This window comes from Pygoscelis adeliae, unplaced genomic scaffold (genome assembly GCF_000699105.1).
Source record: "Pygoscelis adeliae isolate BGI_AS28 unplaced genomic scaffold, ASM69910v1 Scaffold59, whole genome shotgun sequence".
In the NCBI taxonomy this organism is placed as follows: domain Eukaryota; kingdom Metazoa; phylum Chordata; class Aves; order Sphenisciformes; family Spheniscidae; genus Pygoscelis; species Pygoscelis adeliae.
In genome coordinates, this window is record NW_008825565.1 from 1,775,560 (window position 1) to 1,794,958 (window position 19,399).

General features: G+C 41.7%; 1 protein-coding gene across 2 annotated transcripts in view; it reads left to right on the forward strand.

Annotated features, from left to right (window-relative positions):
* The window catches only part of APBB2 (amyloid beta (A4) precursor protein-binding, family B, member 2), a 122,801-nt gene extending 104,970 nt beyond the window's left edge, over nucleotides 1–17,831 (forward strand). For both annotated transcript variants that reach the window (XM_009332441.1, XM_009332440.1), the window contains 6 exons: nucleotides 8,483–8,597; nucleotides 11,085–11,172; nucleotides 12,269–12,352; nucleotides 12,860–12,975; nucleotides 13,773–13,952; nucleotides 14,569–17,831. In XM_009332441.1, the coding sequence (XP_009330716.1) occupies nucleotides 8,483–8,597; nucleotides 11,085–11,172; nucleotides 12,269–12,352; nucleotides 12,860–12,975; nucleotides 13,773–13,952; nucleotides 14,569–14,736 (751 nt within the window). In that variant the 3' untranslated portion in view covers nucleotides 14,737–17,831. The remainder of the gene's footprint in view (nucleotides 1–8,482; nucleotides 8,598–11,084; nucleotides 11,173–12,268; nucleotides 12,353–12,859; nucleotides 12,976–13,772; nucleotides 13,953–14,568) is intronic.
* The last annotated feature ends 1,568 nt before the right edge of the window (nucleotides 17,832–19,399 follow it).

A 19,399-nucleotide genomic window follows, 5' to 3' on the forward strand; every position in this document is an offset into this window, starting at 1 on the left:
GAAAATTCATTCTCTCCCACATCTCTTCCAGCTCTAATCATTGAGGAGAGAGAAGTACATGTGGTTAAATGCACCGTGACTATCTGGGGGAAATGGGAAGGAGAAGACTCATGGGAGTAGTCATTTTTCTTCCTCCTCCTGCAGGATTCGATTCCAAAGTGGTTGGTGTAGTCACCTGGAGAAGGCTTCCTTTAGAGGTGTGGAAGGGAAGCAGTGGTTTCATTCAGTGTCTGTCTGGTATCTGGTAGGTGACATGGAAGTTGAAAGGTCCTCAGTAAATCTTCTACAAACAGATTTTGCAGCTTGTATGAATCCTGTTTATTTCGTCTAGTTCTGGCTTCTTACCTTTGGGTTTTTCTCCCTAACTTCTCAAACTCCATGATGGGAGCCTAATAAAAAGACAAGTGAACTGAACAGAGTCCCAGACTTCATTTCAGCTCTAAATCAGTCCACTTCCTCCTATGTGAAAGAGTAGTCTTGTTAAAAGATTTAAAATGTTAATCCAGAAGATCTGTAATTTTTGTCATAAATATTACTGCAGGATTTCTTGCACCTCATCTTCTCTGCTGTTTGTGATCCTAGAATATTTGCGTGTCATAGAAAAACCACATCAGAGCATGGTCTTGTTGGTGTTATATTTATTTGCTTTTCTTCTCATGTGTCTCCTCTCACTTGCCTTGCTCTTCTCCTTCTCTGCTTATTTACTCTGCACCCATGAACGTTCATGTCTGACTGGTGAATAGCAGCCTACCGCTGGGTGCCTTTTGACCCTGCTGTGCTGTAGCTGTGGCTGCTCTCCCCTTTTTTCTTCCTGCTTTCATAAATCACTGGTCAACCGTTTGCAGGAAAGCAAAGTGAAGCCTGAAGGTTATAGACTCAGCAGACTTTTTCCCCACAGCCCGGCGGTGTGTGCTCTGTGACCCTGCAGTCGCAGGAGTCTGTACACCAGTACATAGAAATCAACATTCATCTTCTGTAGGCTATTCTGGATGAATTTCAATCAATTTTAAGCCAAGCCCAGAGGATATCATTTTCTGGTTCAAGGATTCTTGTTACAGTTTGTAATACATAAATCGGTAAAGCAATTTACATTTTTCTGCATGTGTATCATTTTAATATAGTTGTTTTAAGTAGTGGCAATTTAATTTTGATTGATAAGAGTAAAAATTTTTATTTCAGACTTCAAGGCTAGGGTGTTGGGTTTTTTTAACCAAAAAAAAAAAAAAAAGGATTAATGCAGTTCTACGCTCCTTTGAAGAAATAAGTTTATAGTGAGAAGGTAATGGAGGATGTGCTGCCCTTCCTGGCTGTACCTAATTGGGACATCTCCTAGGACTTTAGCCTAATAGTGGCAAATGGCTGCTACTCAAACAGGACAGCATTAGCATAAATGGCATTTAATGAGATTATATTAATCCAAGGCTGAGCAGCTAAGTGATGCTTAGCCAGGTGTTAAATAGGTATGGTATCTAAGGTTTAGTCAATTACTGTAGACATTTGCCAATTAAAGAGGGCAAAAGAGCAAATAAAAACGGAATTCCTTTCTACTTAACACCTTACATTGTCTTTGCAATTCTCTAAATTGCTTTTTAAAATGTCTCTCTCTAGTCATGTATTCTTTCAAAATAAAAAAATTTCTACTGAATTTTTAACTGTTCAGCAGAACCAGTCTTTCCCACTTGTGCAGCGAAATAATTTTCTTACCTATTTTTTTGGTCTTCTAGCTTTTTTCCAGAATACTGATTTATATCCAGTTCCTACAACCAGAAAGATCCTAGTGGATCATGTAGTACGTGCGCAAATGATTTAAAAAAAAAATTACCTACTATGCAGTACCCCTTCTTTATAATCCCATGTCAACAGAAGTGGTGCGCTTGTGTTATAAAGTTTTAAGAATATACATCTTTTTTCTGCAACGCAATACATTATTCTCCCACTAAACACCTTGCTGCTCTCCCCACTGACATGGAAGGGAATTTCACCAGGAGCTGTGGTTCAAATCTCACAGATGTCATGTGCACGCACACCCTGTTGAGACAGAGAAGACTCCAACTGGATGAGATGTGATCTATTAACCCTATGGTAGTTCTGTATCCCGCCATGGGCTTTGTAAAGGCTTTTGACTTTCTTTTTTCCCTTGTTTTCCCAGCAAGGTGTAAAGACAGGGGAATGGTAAGAGGAGGTATTTGCCCTTTTCCATAAATATCTATTGCAAACACGTTACTCGGCACTTCTTCATTATCAAAGGGGCCTGCTGCACATAAATCTCACTTAAATGTTAATCAGCTTCAAGTGAGTTGCAGTCAAATGAATGTTTACAGATGAAGCGACCCAGAAGGGATCTGAAGTGAAACAAGAATCAGAGAGCAGTCTTCTGGCTTATTTGGTATTCAAGGCTTTGGACAAACAAGAAGCTGTTGCCTTCTGGTCCTGTGTAGGGTAACACAAAACTTTTCCCAAGTTTTACTTTGTTATTGATGCTGCAGGGAGCAGATACTCTGGAATCCCCAAAGCCATACCTTTCTTCTCCAAGAGGGAGCACGGAGCTCAGTTTTGTTTTTCCAATGCCTAGAAATGCCTGAAGCAAGGCTGCAAGGCTCCTGCTGGCGTTGGGGGAGCTGACTGCCACCAGCCTGTACCACCATCTCCAAGTCCTGGCTACTGGGCTGCTGTGTAGGACCGCTCATGTGAGCATATGGGCATCTAGGTGACTTCATGAATTAATGAAATCAGTAGTGGTTTGTGTGCTAATTTTGACTGATGATTTGAAAACAGATGGTGCTGGCAGGGTTGCGCGTGATGCAGCACCACAGGTTTTGAAGAACTCAGATTTCCTCCTCTGTCTCAGCAGATTTACAGATGCAGGCCCTGATCATCTAAAGGTTTATGCATATTCACAACCTGCGCATGTAATTAGCTGATTTACTTTGTTCAAGCTGTTCAGGTACTTAAAGTGAAACACTGGTGTGTGAGTCTGAACCACCACCACAAGGGTTTTATTAGCTCTCAGTAGTTGAAACTGATGTACTAGCTGGTGTTTCATTCTCTCCTGTAATTTTGCTGTACCGCCTTGTTTATGAATGCATACTGTTACAAGCAGAAATATTTACAGAAGCTGCAGGACCAAGTGACAGAGAGGCTCGACAGAAGCGTTATGTGCGCCGCTGCGGTACTGAGGCAGCGCTTGCTGAGCTGAGGTGTGGGCCAGGTGCCCCCCGGCGGCACCTTCCCAGCACCCATCAACACCCCTGTGGGCGGGAGGTGGTGTTTCTGGCACTTCTTCAAGGTGACTCAACATGAGTGGAATTTCACAGGACAAAGAGGAGCCATTTCTCACGGCCTCAGGGGCTTGTTGCAAACAGCATGAGCCAGCAATGTGCGCTTACAGCCCAGAAGGCCAATTGTATCCTGGGCCACATCAAAAGAAGTGTGGCCAGCAGGTCGAGGGAGGTGATTCTGCCCCTCTACTCTGCTCTGGTGAGACCCCACCTGGAGTCCTGCGTCCAGCTCTGGAGCCCTCAGCATAAGAAAGACACGGACCTGTTGGAGCGGGTCCAGAAGAGGACCATGAAAATGATCAGGGGGATGGAACACCTCTCCTATGAGGAAAGGCTGAGAAAGTTGGGGTTGTTCAGCCTAGAGAAGAGAAGGCTTTGGGGAGACCTTACTTGTAGCCTTTCAATACTTAAAGGGGGCTTATAAGAAAGATGGGGACAGACTTTTCAGTAGGGCATGCTGTGATAGGACAAGGGGTAATGGTTTTAAACTAAAGGAGGGTAGATTCAGGCTAGATATAAGGAAGAAATTTTTTACTGTTAGGGTGGTGAAACACTGGCACAGGTTGCCCAGAGAGGTGGTGGATGCCCCATCCCTGGAAACATTCAAGGTCAGGCTGGTCGGCGCTCTGAGCAACCTGTTCTAGTTGAAGATGTCCCTGCTCATTGCAGGAGGGGTTGGACTAGATGACCTTTAAAGGTCCCTTCCAACCCAAACCATTTAAAAAAAAAAAAAGGTCCTGCAGCAGTCTGTGGAGGAGAGCGTTAGGTGGCCTATATGTAGGGTTGCTACCAGCTCTGTCAGAAAATCAACACATTGCATTTTGACTAAAAATAACATCTTTGTGGGCAGGATCTGCCCTTTGGCAAGTGCAGAGCAGGTCTGTCTCATAAGGACTGTTGTCATCCACCTCTTACGGGACAACAGGGTTGCAGGCACTTCTGTGACGGGTGAGTCCCCTTGTCACCTGGAGTGTCCCAGTACAGATACCGCATCCATAACACTCATCAGACTCCTTCTTCCTGTCCTCACCACAGGTCTTACCCTTCAGAGAGGTTACTGAGCCGGACTCTGCATGGTAGCTCGTTCATTTGGCTGTCATTAGCCTTCCAGGAACAGAGAAATGTTCTTACCAAAAGCGCGTGAGCTCATTAAATGTCAGCGCTGCCCTCCACATTGGTCCCCTTTGATCAGAAAAGTAAATTTATGCTTGTGAGAGAAATGAGACTCAGCAGGCTGCCCCCAGTCCACCTCTGCCTTTAAAATGCCATTGAAAATACTCTCATCTAAGGTGTTTCATACTTACGGGTCATAATTATGGGTTGTGTTCCTTTATGGCTAAAATCTTTGATCCTGACAGGATTCAGTCTTTAATTTTACGCAGTTTTAATTGTTTGGCTCATTTCTATCTCTGCAGTCCTTTGAGTCCTACCTCCACTGAGACATAACGTGCTGCGTGAACACATTTAGTATTATCTTACAGATTCCCATAAGGCTGAAAATGCTTGCAGTTGAGCTTGGGTCTCAGATAAACTCTCTTCAGGCTGAGATTTAATGTCACCTCAGGGGTTGTTCATGCATCAGGAACTTGGTAGCGCAGTGGAGATGCTCTGCCTGACATGGTCTCCTACAGCAAAGCATGGTAGTTTATTGGGGCAGTTGTGGCGTGCCAGGGCATTGCCAGAGATACTGATCAAAGGTTGGACCACAATTTCTTGGCCTGTTACAAATGGGTTTTGCTGGCAACGTGTTACGTCCTCCAAGACCTGATGACTTGCTTTGGTGGCTTTGTCCTATCTCTAATTTTTATTGACGATAAAAGAAGGTTCTAACAGGTAGCTGTATGGCTAACAGAAGGGGCAAGTTATCTTCTGTGTTTGTGCAACTCCTTGAAGGTGGTGGCCTTATAATTAGAAATCCCGGTATTGTACACTGCTCCTGGGGCTGTGCAGATTTCTGTTTATTCAAACAGGCTTCTGCACAGTGCAAGCCACTTGGCAAAACAACACAGGGTGCACTTCCTAGGATCATCTTGTAAAGGAATGCATAAATCACTTGTTTACAAGTCCTCAAAGGAATTGTATCGATTTGAGGTAAACACTTGTAAATGGTAATAAATAGCCATGTAATGGTCACATAGATGGCTTTCAATGTTATTTTCATTTAAGGCGAACACAGGTTTCAGCTCTTATGTCTGCACTCCAAAAGAATAGACCTTATTTTATTCCAATAATAAGGTGTGCGCAGCAGTCTGCTTGTTATGCATCTTTACTACCCTGCAGTGATGGTCACTGCCAGCAAGTTTTTCTTGCATGTAAAGGGGGGGAAACCTTAATGAAGTTCTGTTCCATGTCTGTTAAGTGAACTATGTTTTCGTATTGCAGTTAAAATACTTGGAAGGTATTTGGACTCAAAAATGTGAAGTCTGAAACTTAGGGCATTGGGGTTGTTCAGCCTAGAGAAGAGAAGGCTTCAGGGAGACCTTATTGCAGCCTATCAGTACTTCAAGGGGGCTTATAAAAAAAGACGGCGGCAAACTTTTGAGCAGGGCCTGTTGCGACAGGACAAGGGGGAATGGCTTTAAACTAAAGGGGGGTGGATTTAGACTAGATACAAGGAAGAGATTTTTTACGCTGAGGTGGTGAAACACTGGCACAGGTTGCCCAGAGAGGTGGTGGAGGCCCCATCCCTGGAAACATTCAAGGTCAGGCTGGAGGGGGCTCTGAGCAACCTGTTCTAGTTGAAGATGTCCCTGCCCATGGCAGGGGGGTTGGACTACATGACCTTTAGAGGTCCCTTCCAACCCAAACTATTCTATGAAAAGATAGCAGCTAAAGCCAAACACATAGAAAATAAAAATCCAAAATGCTTAAGATGTCTGGAAATTCCTCACTTACAGCCCTCGAACCAGGCAAGGTCTCTTCAGAGCTCAGGATATTGTGGGACTTTTGTGAGCCTAAGCATTTCCAAATACCTGCTCTACAGATCTTTCTGGAGCATCAGTAATGTTGAAAGCTTGCTTCAAAAGGCAAAAATCTCAAAAGGTTTTTTGTGGCGCTTGGTTTCTTTTTTTTCCCCCCATAGCTGCTGATTTTTCATAGGCTATAGCTGAGCCATACCCCCTTCTCGTAGTCTTTAGTTACTAGAGTCCAGCTAGGAGTCTTCAATTTGCTTTTGAAATATTAAGCTAGGGGGAAACCATTCTAAAGCAAGGCTTGGCACATGTACAGATGAGCCAAAAAGCATCAGCTTTTTCCCAGGAGCAAGATTCCAGCTGGAACTCAGCACCTCCGTGAACTTGCAGTGCAGCAAAAGGGAACAACATGCCAAAAGACTCTTGCAGATTGTGGCTGAGGTGCTTGGGGGTCAGGCTGGAGCTAGGAAACCTCAGGGCATCTTCTGTAATAGACAGCACCTTCCTGGATTATTGCTTTGTGATTTTTTTCCTGCAAGTCATGAGCAATTGGGTGAAACACTGTCCCTCCCTAGAGCACCTGCATCGCACGTGCTGGCAGGGCAGTGCTGCAGCCAGCAACAGCCAATCCAGCCCCTGGGCTGCATTCTGCATGCAGGAAGGGTTCGGGTGGCAACACGCTCCACGTGCTGCCCCGCTGCCTCCTGTCTCTGCTGTGCCCTAATGCGTGCCATCGCATGTTGGGATGCAGTGAGATGGAGAGGTGCCTCCAGCTTGTGTTTCTGCTTGGTTCCGTCATGTGGAATTGTTTCCAAATCCCAGGTCCTGATAGTTTTGTGGGGTTTTTTTTTAAGTACTATTCATCAGGCTTCAGGCTGCAAAGCAGTTAAACAGAGGAACAACCTGTGCCTGTCACTGCGCAGCCCAGGCTGTGGGCAACTGCCCCTTTCATTGCAAGGGCTCATTAATGACAAAATGTAGTGCTGCTGAACTAGATACAGGTAAGGTACTTAACTGCAGGACAATGTTCATGGAAGTCCAGCTATCCATCTGCCACAGCCTCTGGTTCTCCCTGAGTAACTTCAATACAAAATTCTTCAATTCACTGGGCATCTACAGTGAACGAAGAAATTGGCAATCCATGCTACATGAAACCCTGCTCAGGATATTTACAGACTTCAGTATAAACTGAAGTACTCCTGTATATAAAACCTGTGGTTTAGGAATATCCCTCTTATCTCTTCTCCAGTTAGAATCTTGCTGGTAATTATTTATGTGTAAAGAGGAAACGCACTGAAAAGAGACTTCAGGCATAAGAGGCTGTTGGGAGCTCCAGCTTCGCTTATCTGGTCTAATTCTAGTTGGCTACTCAGCATAGCTCTGCTAGGGGTGTGAAGTCCCAGGGAAATCTGGAGATGGCAGGAGGGTCACAAAGTAGGACTGGGCTGTGGTTGCTCAGAGGACGTGAAAGAGCAGAGGTGCAAGACCAGGAAGCAGAGAGTCTGGTATAGCAAGGATGGCAACCAGGCAAAGCCAGGCTTCTTCCTGACTCAGTATACCACTTCGGCTTTTTCAGAAGAGCTCCAACTCTTCAACAGCCTGAGAAGAAATAAACATAATCCTGGCACTTCCATCACCCATGCTAGAAAGCTATACCATGCCGTGGTGACTAGCCGGTACAGTGCAAAAATCTCTTTTGTAGGGCAGCTTTATTTAACTTTTGAAAAAATAAGGTCAGAAATTTAGGCCAATTAGTGTGAGCAAAGCTCAGCAGGTTCACATCTCCCTTATGCAACCAGATCTCTAAATACTATTTGCATATTTTAAACACTTTTTACAGTCCTTTGAAATATGATTTTTCTCTAACTAGAATCTTGTATGCTGTTTCTTGGATTTTTTAGCATTTAAGAGCTGCATGTGTTTTGTGTCTTAATTTGCAATTCTCTCCCCACTTCATCTTCAATAAAATATTTGAATAAATTTTCCTGTGTGTTTACAATTGCAGTTGGAATTACAGGTTGTAAGTTCAGTCAGTTGCCAGGGTTAGGAAACTGTAATGAGCTCTTTCATTATATAGATTAAGCACCAAACTTTAGATATGTGTTTCATGGGTATGCAGTTTATTACATTTGTAGATCTGCTTTGTCTTAAGGCATGTGTTTTATTCTTTGACAGCTGAGACATACACCTCCTAAACTGAAGTAGGGCTTGCTGTTTTGGAGATACTACTGATTCTAATGCCTTAATTAATTTTGCTTGTTTCTAATGTGTTAATTTATTCTGTTTACACAGAGACTTTGCTTATGTGGCAAGAGACAAAGACACAAGAATTCTGAAATGTCATGTGTTTCGATGTGACACACCAGCAAAAGCCATCGCCACAAGTTTACACGAAATCTGCTCAAAGGCAAGTGGATTTAAAGTCAGCTGCATTCGTCTGTTTAGAGGTCCCTGAGCCTAATACATACAATCAGTGTTAGTTTAGTTTCTATCACTGGCAATGAGAAATGGAAAAATTTGTAAGGAAAAGATGTGAATGGATGGGAGTAATGGGAGGGTGAGCATTTAGATTTGAGGAGGATGAGATGTGCTTTTGATTTGACAAGCGTGTATAGAGACTGAAGGTTTTCTTGAATAATAAAGAAGCTGCGGGTTCAAAATGGAAAAAGAACATGCAGCTTCAATTAATAATAAATGGTGATGTTAAACTCTGTAAGTAAATCAGACCTCGTTTGAATGGTATCGTTCAATGGTATTATCCTGCAGGACAGACAGGAAAATAGTTGCTAATGTTACTCTGCCCACGGAAAAAAAAAAATCAGGGAGAAGAGGGGGTTGAAGCTACTCCGGTTACAAATACTAAAGGATCTTAGTTCCTGCTTGTGGTAGTGTTGTCTGTAATACTGGAGAGGACTGCTCTTTTCAGTCGTTTTACCTTACAGATTTGCCACCATTCCCTGGTTACTAATTTTGGTTTTCTTGCATGATCAGTTGATGAGTGTCCTCTGTACGGTCATTTCATGCAGCGGTAGCAAGGCAGCACATCCTTTACAGCATGCAAATCTGCTTGAAACGCTTTATAGAGAGGCAGTTAAACCAATCTAAACTCTTCTTTATTCTTTTATTTAGCTGTGGTGGATTTGAGGCTGCATCCCCCTTTTTAAAATGATTATGCTGCTCATTTTGGTTTTCTTAAAACATGTCAGTTTGCACCACAGGAAAAGCAGGCTGTGGGGATCGCTATTGGTTATCCCTGCGTAACTTGTCCTTCCTCTTGAGTCACAGCTCTTCCAGAAAAGCTAGTTGGGAAACCTTCAGGTTTTAAAATTCTGCTGATTTACTGTATGCTTGTCATTTGCTTTTTACGTTTCGTCTTCACGTTAGTGAATGGAATCAGTGATGTCAAATTTCCCTCTGTAGCCAGTTGTATAGTCTAAAATTTTTTCACTTTTGCAACGCTGCAGATGTTTCATGCAAACAACGTGAGCATTTACACAGTGTGCATTACTGTAACTACCTGGGCAGCAGAGTTTTGCCTGAGGCAGAGGCAGAAGGTAGCCCAGCAACTGTGCAAAGCCTGGAAGGTCTGTCCGGGCTTGGGTGCCCAAGGAAATGCAGGTGGCGGGACTCAGGGAGCTGCTCAGGTTGGCCAGGGAGCTGCAGGCTGTGCTTGGTGAAGTTTTAACACCGGGGACTGCAGCAGTAGCTGACTGGAGAAGCCTGGACCAGTTATGTCCCTCCTCTTTCTCCTCTAACTCTCAATTCCCACAGATGTTTCTGGCAAGTCTAGCAGGGAAAAACATGCTACTCAGGCCCTACCACAACTACTTTTATCCAGTAAGGTCAACATCAAGTAAATGCCACGGTAGCTATACACAGGAGTATTGGAAAGGGAGTAGAGCTGTCACATATGTAACTATGACATGAAACTCCTGGCATTAATTTTAGATAAGAGAGCAACTAAGCATTTAAAAACCATAGCACTAATAGTAACACAGAATAAAACAGGATAGTGTTAAGTAGAGCATGTTCCTTTGTAATTCAGCAATACATGTAATCCTGATTCAGGGAAGCAGTTGGCATGTGCTAACTGACACGCTGGACCTCTTTGCTGAGTCAGGGCTTCTTCCTAAGCTAGCATGTATCGTTTTTCATCTGCAGGGGGGAATATTGTCATGTGTCCCTGTAACAGAAAATACTTTCAAAATATAAAACCTAAAAAAAAAAACCCCAAGAAATTTGCTAGAAGCACCTTCAGACCAAGTGTCATCTGCTGGAACACCAGTTGTCTTTATAGCTTAATTACAATTAACAGTCATAGTGTAAAGAAGCAGATAGCAATGCTTCATATACGAGCTTTGGAAAACCTCTATTAGCTTCCCTAGGTCCTTCCTCAGTCATATATTTGTAGGGAATAATCATCCAAAGTGGTTATTTTGAAGCAGGGGGGGGGTTGGGGTGTTGTATTTTGCATGGGATTTTTAATTCCAGAAGAAACATAAAAATGGAGGAAAAAATTATACACGGCGGAAGATATATCAGAGAGGAACATGAATAATGAACACGCTGTGTGTTAAATATTTATATTTCTTGCTGTATTACTCCTCACTGCAATTTTGCTGTTGATAAAGATGGCTAGAGTTTTTTTTCTGCCTCCATCTATCTTTCATCTAGGCTTGGACCCCACTTAAGTTCTTTATGTAGTTAAGGAATGGTGAATAAACTGGAGGAAAATTAAAGTTGTAATTTAAAAAGAATAACCTGTTTAGTCATGTAGCTTCTGACTTATTTCAGGTCTTAGAAACTAGGGTTGTAATAGGAGTAAATTTATACTTGTAGTTGCTACTGTACTATATTTTCAAAAAAATTGCTGTATTATCACCATCTTCTTCAGATTATGGCCGAACGGAAGAATGCTAAAGCTATGGCTTGCAGCTCATTGCAAGAGAGGACAAATGTCAGCCTTGATGTTCCTCTGCAAGGTACTGTGTGTTACAGCTAGTATCCCTGGCATGGTCCTATTTTAGATATCTTTCGTTTCTGATGCTGCTTTTGACCAAAATGGAGCGTGTTGGGTGGAGAGGTCAGGAGTGAAGCCTGCCTGTTAATTACTGAATCTGACTGTAACCTGTTACTGTATTACAGTATATGTTTTTATTGGTTATGTTGACAGTAATGGAGTCCTGCTCAGCTATGTCAACTTGTGCATTTCCTCCTTTATTTTGAAATACAAATGTTGCAAAGGCAGCCTTACTTATTTGTGGCTACTTGCACGTATTGTCCTTTTCAAATCAAAATACCTCCTGACTTGAGACTGCAGAAATTGGTCAAATCTTCCTTAAAACCAGAATATACTCCAGTTAATCACTTGGATTCAGAGGAGCTGTAGGAGGACTTCTCCTAGGTTTCAGTATCTATTTTAGGAACCTCCAAGGCAAGGGGTGCAAGTGGGTTGTCATCCAACTTAAGGGTCTTTTGCACACTCTACTGCACAGTAGAAGGTGGGTGCCTTTGCTTGCCTTTATTAGTCATAGCTTAATAGTTGCTATTTTGAAAGCATTCCAGGAGAACAAATATACTTTGTGTTAGTTTTACAAGAAATTATATGCTTCTAGATCCACCAGTTTATACTGAATATCTTACTCCTAATCCATACATCAACTTGTGTAATTGTCTGCTCAGACAGCAGTATTGATTAGTCGTAGACTGTGTTTAACATATTAACAGGGATGGTATTAAAAACAGATTCCAGATTTTACATAGTTAAGCAGTGAAACTTAGGTCTGTATGTCTCAGAGACACATTCATCTATATTTTCTGTTTTTTTAATATGCCAGCAATATAACGTGACCTTATTCTTAGCGTAGATCAAGAATTAGGTGATGCAAAGTTAACCCTAATTCCTTTAGAAATTGTCGAGCATTGTTCTTGTCAGAAGGAGTAAAAATTTGTTTTAATCAATAGAATACCTTCAGCGTACAATTACTGGGTAAATCGTTTTATGTTCTTGATGAAATAAAAGTGGTTTTCCCTGCTGTGAACGGTGATTAACAGAAACTGATTTTTGTTCCCATGCAGTAGATTTCCCAACACCAAAGACAGAACTGGTACAGAAGTTCCACGTCCAGTACCTGGGCATGCTACCTGTAGCTAAACCCGTGGGTATGTAACACTTCAGTGACTTCCAAAGTACCTTGCGTAAACTCTAAAGGCTGGACTCTGGCTCGCCAAGTGTAAATGCATGATTTTCAAAGGGTAGCAACTCTCGCACTTCAGTCACATGGGTAAGGCATGAAGACATCTAATATTCAGGGCCTCATCTGAACGTGTGCTTTGCAACCATAGTATTTTGGGAGCTGCCGAGAAGGCAGAGTTTCTTTCTACTGCTTTCCCCGAAGATGAGCTCCGCTACTAATGAGAAGGGCCCTAGAGAACTGAAATGGTGCAGCAGCTAAACAAGACGCTATCCTTTTTTTTCTAAGCCAGAGGCACCCGTTTTGTTTTTGCAGATGAAGGAAACCGACTTCCCAACCCGTCATTCCATCATCAAATTAATTTTAATAAGGAGTCCAAAACAATCTGTTTTCTGCACTACTATGTGAAAATAAAAATTTTGTTATTGTTTACTTATGTATTTATTTTTCATTATTGCATTTTCTTCTCTTTTAGGAATGGATACTCTGAACAGTGCCATTGAAAGTCTAATGGCTTCCTCTAGCAAAGAAGACTGGATGCCAGTTACCATGAATGTTGCCGATGCTACTGTCACAGTCATCAGTGAAAGAGTAAGGCAGACTGTCTTGTTTAAAACGCATTTAACGTAATACGAGTGCTGAAAACCAGGAGCACGGAAACACTAGTAGAAAGAGTTACTTTACACTAGAATTCATTTGCTTATTTTGCATTTTATTTCATTCCAGAATCTGCAGAGGCTCTTACTGCTTGTATCGGCTTCAGCTTTATTTACCATTCCAAGCATGTTCTCAGAAATAAATTATTATAAATATTCATTAGATACCTAAAACAAATTCAGTGTTATCCTTTCTAGGAATTTTGAGCCTAAAATGTTGGAGGTTAAGCCCTAAGTAGCAATCCTAAATTCCAAACTGTATTGACCTTATTCTTGGTGTGGAAGCCAAGAGTAATATTAAAATCTGTGTTTCACATCACTGTCCTTTTGTAGAGCATTTTCCATGGAGATTAATACAATGAAACTTTCAAATAATGTCTTTTATATATGTCTGTTGATGGGGTACTAAACCAGCGTCTCTGTAATGTACCAGTGATAGGGGAGCATGTTTTGGCATCGTGATAGCCATGTTGTTTTGCTTCTTCACAAAACAAAGCAGTTTTTAAAGTGCACGGTATGCTCAGTGCTAACGCTCAAAGACTTGGTCTTCTGGCGATAGCCTAGAAGGGGAGATCCAGCCCAGGCCTGGGCACGCTGGGTACCTGCAGACAGATAAAAAGGAATTCCGCAATACTGCATCAGTGTCGTCCCCCCAGTTAATCAACTTAAAACTGAAAGTAAAGTTCCACAGAATATCCAATAGTAATGATGAATCATTTGATTCATAACCAGAATGAAGAGGAAGTCATGGTGGAGTGTCGTGTGCGGTTCCTGTCCTTCATGGGAGTCGGCAAGGACGTTCACACATTCGCCTTCATTATGGATACAGGAAACCAGCATTTTGAGTGCCACGTTTTTTGGTGTGAACCAAACGCAGGCAATGTATCAGAAGCTGTTCAGGCTGCTTGTATGGTAAGTGACCTTCTTCAAAGGCACCTAGTAGCACTTAGATTTTTCACCGCCTCCATAAATAATCGTCTTTCCGAATTGGCCATTATATTCATTTCAAGACAGAAAAAGAAAAAACAGATAAAAATAGGAATTGGGGTTCTGATACATTTAATCAAACAAAACCCAAACATTTTTAAGTTTGAAATGTCAATTTAGTGAACAATGCCCCTTTAATCATCTTCCCTCCTAACCTCTGCAACATCTGTGTAAGTCAGAAATCTCTTCTTTCGCTACACAAGTTATCTAATGCTAGAAAAACATTTTGCTCGGAGTTGTGTTATACAGTCCAGTGACAATGTCGTGAAAATAATCCTTGTTCAAGAATAGCTGAACCCAGGAAACTTATTTTTCAGTTTTCAAAGGGCTGTTCGTATGATTTAGTACCCATCGTGTGCTAATGAAGGTTCTGCCCCCAGATTGACAGACCAATGTCCCATTAACTTCAGCTGGGCTGTTTGTCACGGCCAAAATGGAGGTTTGACTACATTTAATGAGAAAGGATTAAAAGTGTATTTACAATGCTCTGTGAAAGTACTGGATACAGTAAGGATTGCAGAATGCTTTTGCTTTGTTGCAGTTACGGTATCAGAAGTGCTTAGTAGCCAGACCTCCTTCACAGAAAGTTCGACCGCCCCCACCTCCTGCAGACTCGGTGACTAGAAGAGTTACAACTAACGTAAAAAGAGGAGTGTTGTCCCTCATTGACACTTTGAAACAGAAACGCCCGGTCACTGAGATGCCATAGCTGCGTAAGAGAGAAGATTCTCCTACCACTTAACTGAAGATAACAGTAGCTACACTAAGGAAAATGAACTGACGATGTCTGGCCTTCCGTTTCAAGTTGCTGATGCTTTGTCTTCAGAGAATTTACCCTTACCGAAACAATGTTAGACAAGCATGTTCTCTTGTTCTTGCCACCATCGTGTGATATGAAAAGAAGCATGAATAATTTTTTTGCTGTCAGTGAGTTACATCATGAGCGATGGAAGGTCTGTTTGGTTGTAAATACATGAACATTACCTAAACTCACACAAAAAAAGAATATGGCCACATCCCTCCCAGTGAACTCATGCTAAAGTCCTTGGAGTGAATGATGCCTGAGTTGATAGTTTCACCGTCTTGAGCTGGATTTGCCACAAGCCAATCTTAAATCCTACAGCACTCTGCTCTGTTTTCAACACTGGAGTAGGTACCAAGTATTAGCTACCATTGAATTACTATAGATGAAATACCGAGTTTTATTTTTTACAGAACTACACCTCTTAGTTTTAAATTGTTTGTCAGCATTGGTCTAGCAACCACTTTGACATCTCCCTGACATGCTTTTGAATCATGGTGTCATTATTTCATCTCCTGGTTATACATCACGGTCTTAGAGAAGAATCGTGTTTAGTACCAAACCGATGCTGAAAAATCCAGAAGTGTTTTCAGTAACTGAGTTGCTGGGTGATCCACTGAAGCTTTGCAGCTTTAAACATACAAACGCAACTGTTGGCTGTTAAATTTATTCTCCTAAATCTGTCATTAATTCATCAAAAATACCGTTTGTATTTCACGCAGGGCTCAAACCAATCAGGAGTAAAAAGAACTAGTCAGTAGTTTTATTGTCTTACAACTCTTATAGAGACTAAAATACTCCATACCTTTTCCATACGAGTGTTTGATGAAATGTTCAATTCAGCGTCTGGTTGCACAATCCCCCTCCCCCCTCCCCCCCCCCGAGTTTGTTGCTGAATCCTTAATGTGCCACAAAAAGAACAATCACGTTTCTTGTTATTTACAAAATTCCATGAAATTTCTTTTACTTTTAATGCTCTTGTGACAAAATAAGGAGAGAGTTGTTTTCTAACAGGATAGTGCTTTGGGTGGTACAACTTGATTTCAATGCTTTTGCTCCAAAGGCTTCATCTAACTGCTTTCACTTACACACCACTGCAAACCCTGACAAAGTCAGCCCAGTATTGCCCCTTAAAATTGCACCTCGGGCTAATTTTCAAACGCACTTATGCATCTTGAGTCCCTCCCTTTGCCATCTTCTGTCTAGACCTGCAGATTGGTACAAATTTTGGAAATGGAACGTTACAGGTATTTTGAACTAGCGTTAAAAATGTTTTGCCTCCATTTATAGATACGTTCCAAATTGTAACCGTCTCCCAAGTCTGCAAATCTGGTCATACCGTAATTTTAAAAGAACATTGGCAAGCTTGTTGTTACAAGAACTCTTTTTTTATTTTACTATGCAAGAGACTGTTATAAACAAACTATTTTCTTTTTATTTCCTTGTTTAAAGAAATTAACGGCAACACCTGGGCAAAACAACTTAGGAACACAAGGGGAAGAGAATGATGATTCAAGAAATTTCTGCACTGAAAAATGCAGAAAAACCATTAAACTAAACGCAGCGTGATGTATGAGCGAGTGTCAGGTGAAGGCTAGCTATGCAACTGTCGTCATTAAGTGTAGCTCTCTAGAATACCAGCTGAAGAGCTGATCCTCCACCGATCTCAAATCTCTTTCTGACCGGGATTCTGCACCCCAGACACTGAAGCGATTGTTCCCCCTCCCAAGGCTCGCATTCCCGCTACCTCCTTTGCACCAGCTCTGTTGCCGGTACAGCTGGAGGAGAAGTTGCTTGGGCCAAGCAGGCAGGGAGAACCGGAGGCGAGGGGACACAAACCACCCCGCCCCTTTTAGCAGTACCAATGGTTAACTGACCGTGGAGCCAGAGCGCGGAGCACGGCGATGGCAGCTCGCATACGTGCTTGTTTAGTTCCCAGCGCTGATCCCAGTGGCGTCTGCTAGGAGCAGTGTGAAAACTCGCTTCCTGTCATGACTGCTACCAAAATGTGGTGGGTAACAATGTACCTTTAGGTAGGATCGTGAAGTTAAGAGAGGAAAGTTTCCTTATTCGTCATCGTGCTAGCGATTCAAACTTTGACTTTACTTCATTTTAAATTACAGAAAATCCTTTGACAGTGAGTGTCTTTTTAAAGTTCCAGCTGGAAACGCCAGGATTTGGGATTTGCAACTGTTCTACAACAGTGAATTTTAAACAGTGTAATTAAATTTTGTAGTTGCATCTGCACAGTGCCGATTCTCCCCGAGAGAGACCCGGGCTCTCTTTAAACTAAACCGACACTCGGCAAACAGCAATGTAAAGATTCTCCTACATCGGTGTTGTCGAGGCTATGAACATCTAGTTAGCTTTCACTAGCAAAGCGTGCAATTGCAGGAAGGGCTGAGGAGAAGCCAGAGGAATTTGAAAAGCCGTAGGTCACTTGCCAATATATGTTTTCAGAGTTTTGTGTCTGTTAACAAAACATTGTTGATTTTGCAAATATTTCAGTAGCGTGCTTAATGGCCTGACTATACGCGGCCTTTTTGCTTCAGCAGAGCTCCTTATTCTCCGAAAGATTAAATATACACCCAGGTGTTTGCAGAACCAGAGCCTAGTATTGCAAAGCCAGTTGTCTTTTGTTAAACAATATATTAAGACACTCTTTTTACCATGGCCAAAAACGTGTGTACGGGGTATGTGTGTTTGAGCAACTGCCACTGTTTTAGTTGATGTTATAGTGACCCTTCAGTTATCTATGCATTTTTTTTAATAATACCTAGTGACTGTAGGCAGGCAGCCATGTTCACTATGCTTTGTATGTCTGACGCCGTATTTTAAATTAACCTGTTAAATACAGCTTAAAATATTTTTATTTTATTTATTCTGTTTTTACTGAAATATCCTGCATTATTATGTTGATGTATTGTCTTTACTGGACGTGCACTTGTAACATTCTCCACTCTGTATACTGTAGGTCGCCTAAAAAAAGGCAGGCTTTGTAATTATTTGTAGTCGCATTTTTATTGAAGTCTGTAGAAAAATCATGTAAAGCAAAGCTAATTTCTTAATTTTTTCAATGCAAGCAGTAAGTTAGAGGTAAGTATCACATGTCAGTCACGTCATTAATGTGCTCCCTTGCAGAAGCAAGGACATTTATATTCACAGTCAACGACTAGAGATAAAAGCCTTTCTCTTGAAATCTGCAGTGCTGGCTGTAGGTTTTATCTGAGCCACTTAACTATTTCATCTGAAGGGGAGCAAGGGGGTGTGGGAGGTGTAAGGCTAGGGAGGCCACCTACAGGGTGGTTAAACAGGAATAACCAAAATTGCATGGGAGGGCACAGAATCCATTCATAGTCAAATGAATTCTTTCTTAGTGTATACTTCGTGTGCAGTCTCACCTGTACCTATTGAAACAATATGCCCTTTTGTGACAGAGGAAGAAAAGCCGTGGAGCATCTACTAGCTTATGCCCGTTCTGTGTCACTAAGAGCTCTACGTCACTTTCCTTTTAATTTTATGAAGGATTTTGTAGATGATTTAACTAGGGATCTAAAATCGTTAGTAAATCACCCATGGAAAGAGAACTTTCTTATTTCAACAGCCAATCCGGGCTCGGCCTTTACAGCGTTACCATTAACCCCATTACTCCTTTCTTGGGCAGGTTAATTAATACATTGCTAAGGCTTGTGCTGTACAGTCAGCAAAAGCAGGTTTGATTTATTTTAACAGCAGCAAGAAAGAATGAAACACCCAGTGTTTATTAGCAGAGCTCAGTCTTACGTAAAGCACCTGATTGACGCCGAAAAGGACAATTTTCCCTGCTGTTGACCACTTCTCCACATTTAAATGTAATCTGTTCTGAGAATAAATTTAGCTGCATAAAATGATTGTCTCAGCTGTTACTGATCCATGAAACTGGGAAATTATTTCTTCTGTTCCAAATTGTGGTTGAGGGGAGGGAAAAACATACTGGTGGTTTAGAGGCAATAGCAGTACAATGGACGCTTCTGCATCTGGAAAGCTTGAATCAACAGTTTCTAGTAGAAAATGACAAATGCATAACTGGATGAAAGAAAATTAGTTACATAAGATACAGTTTTACTGCAGAAAGTCACCGAGCGTTTAACGGAGCATACAGGCTTCTACCTACGAGCCATCTGAAGTCAGCCCCAGATGTTGCCACCATCTGATGTTCGGTGCATACAGAGTAAGCCGGTGACCTGCAGAATCAAAAGCTTCAGTACCGGCTCTTCGCTGTTCTTGGTGAGACATCAAGATTCTAACTGGTTTAGCCTCCATAACGTTTCAAAGACTCAAACTCCTGAAAGCAAGATGAGGACATCATGAGGCGTATTATATAGGTAGCCCAGAAATTCTATCGTCAGACACATGTATGTTCATTTAGAAGTAATTTTAATTACATTCAATAAATGAATGACACAGATTTTGATTTTAAAAAAATAGTTTAGTTCTCTAACTGCAGAATCTCCAAGTTTATTTTAAGCATTTAACAGCCATACTGAAAAAAACCCAAATCTCCTTACTGTCCATTCCTTTTATCTAACAC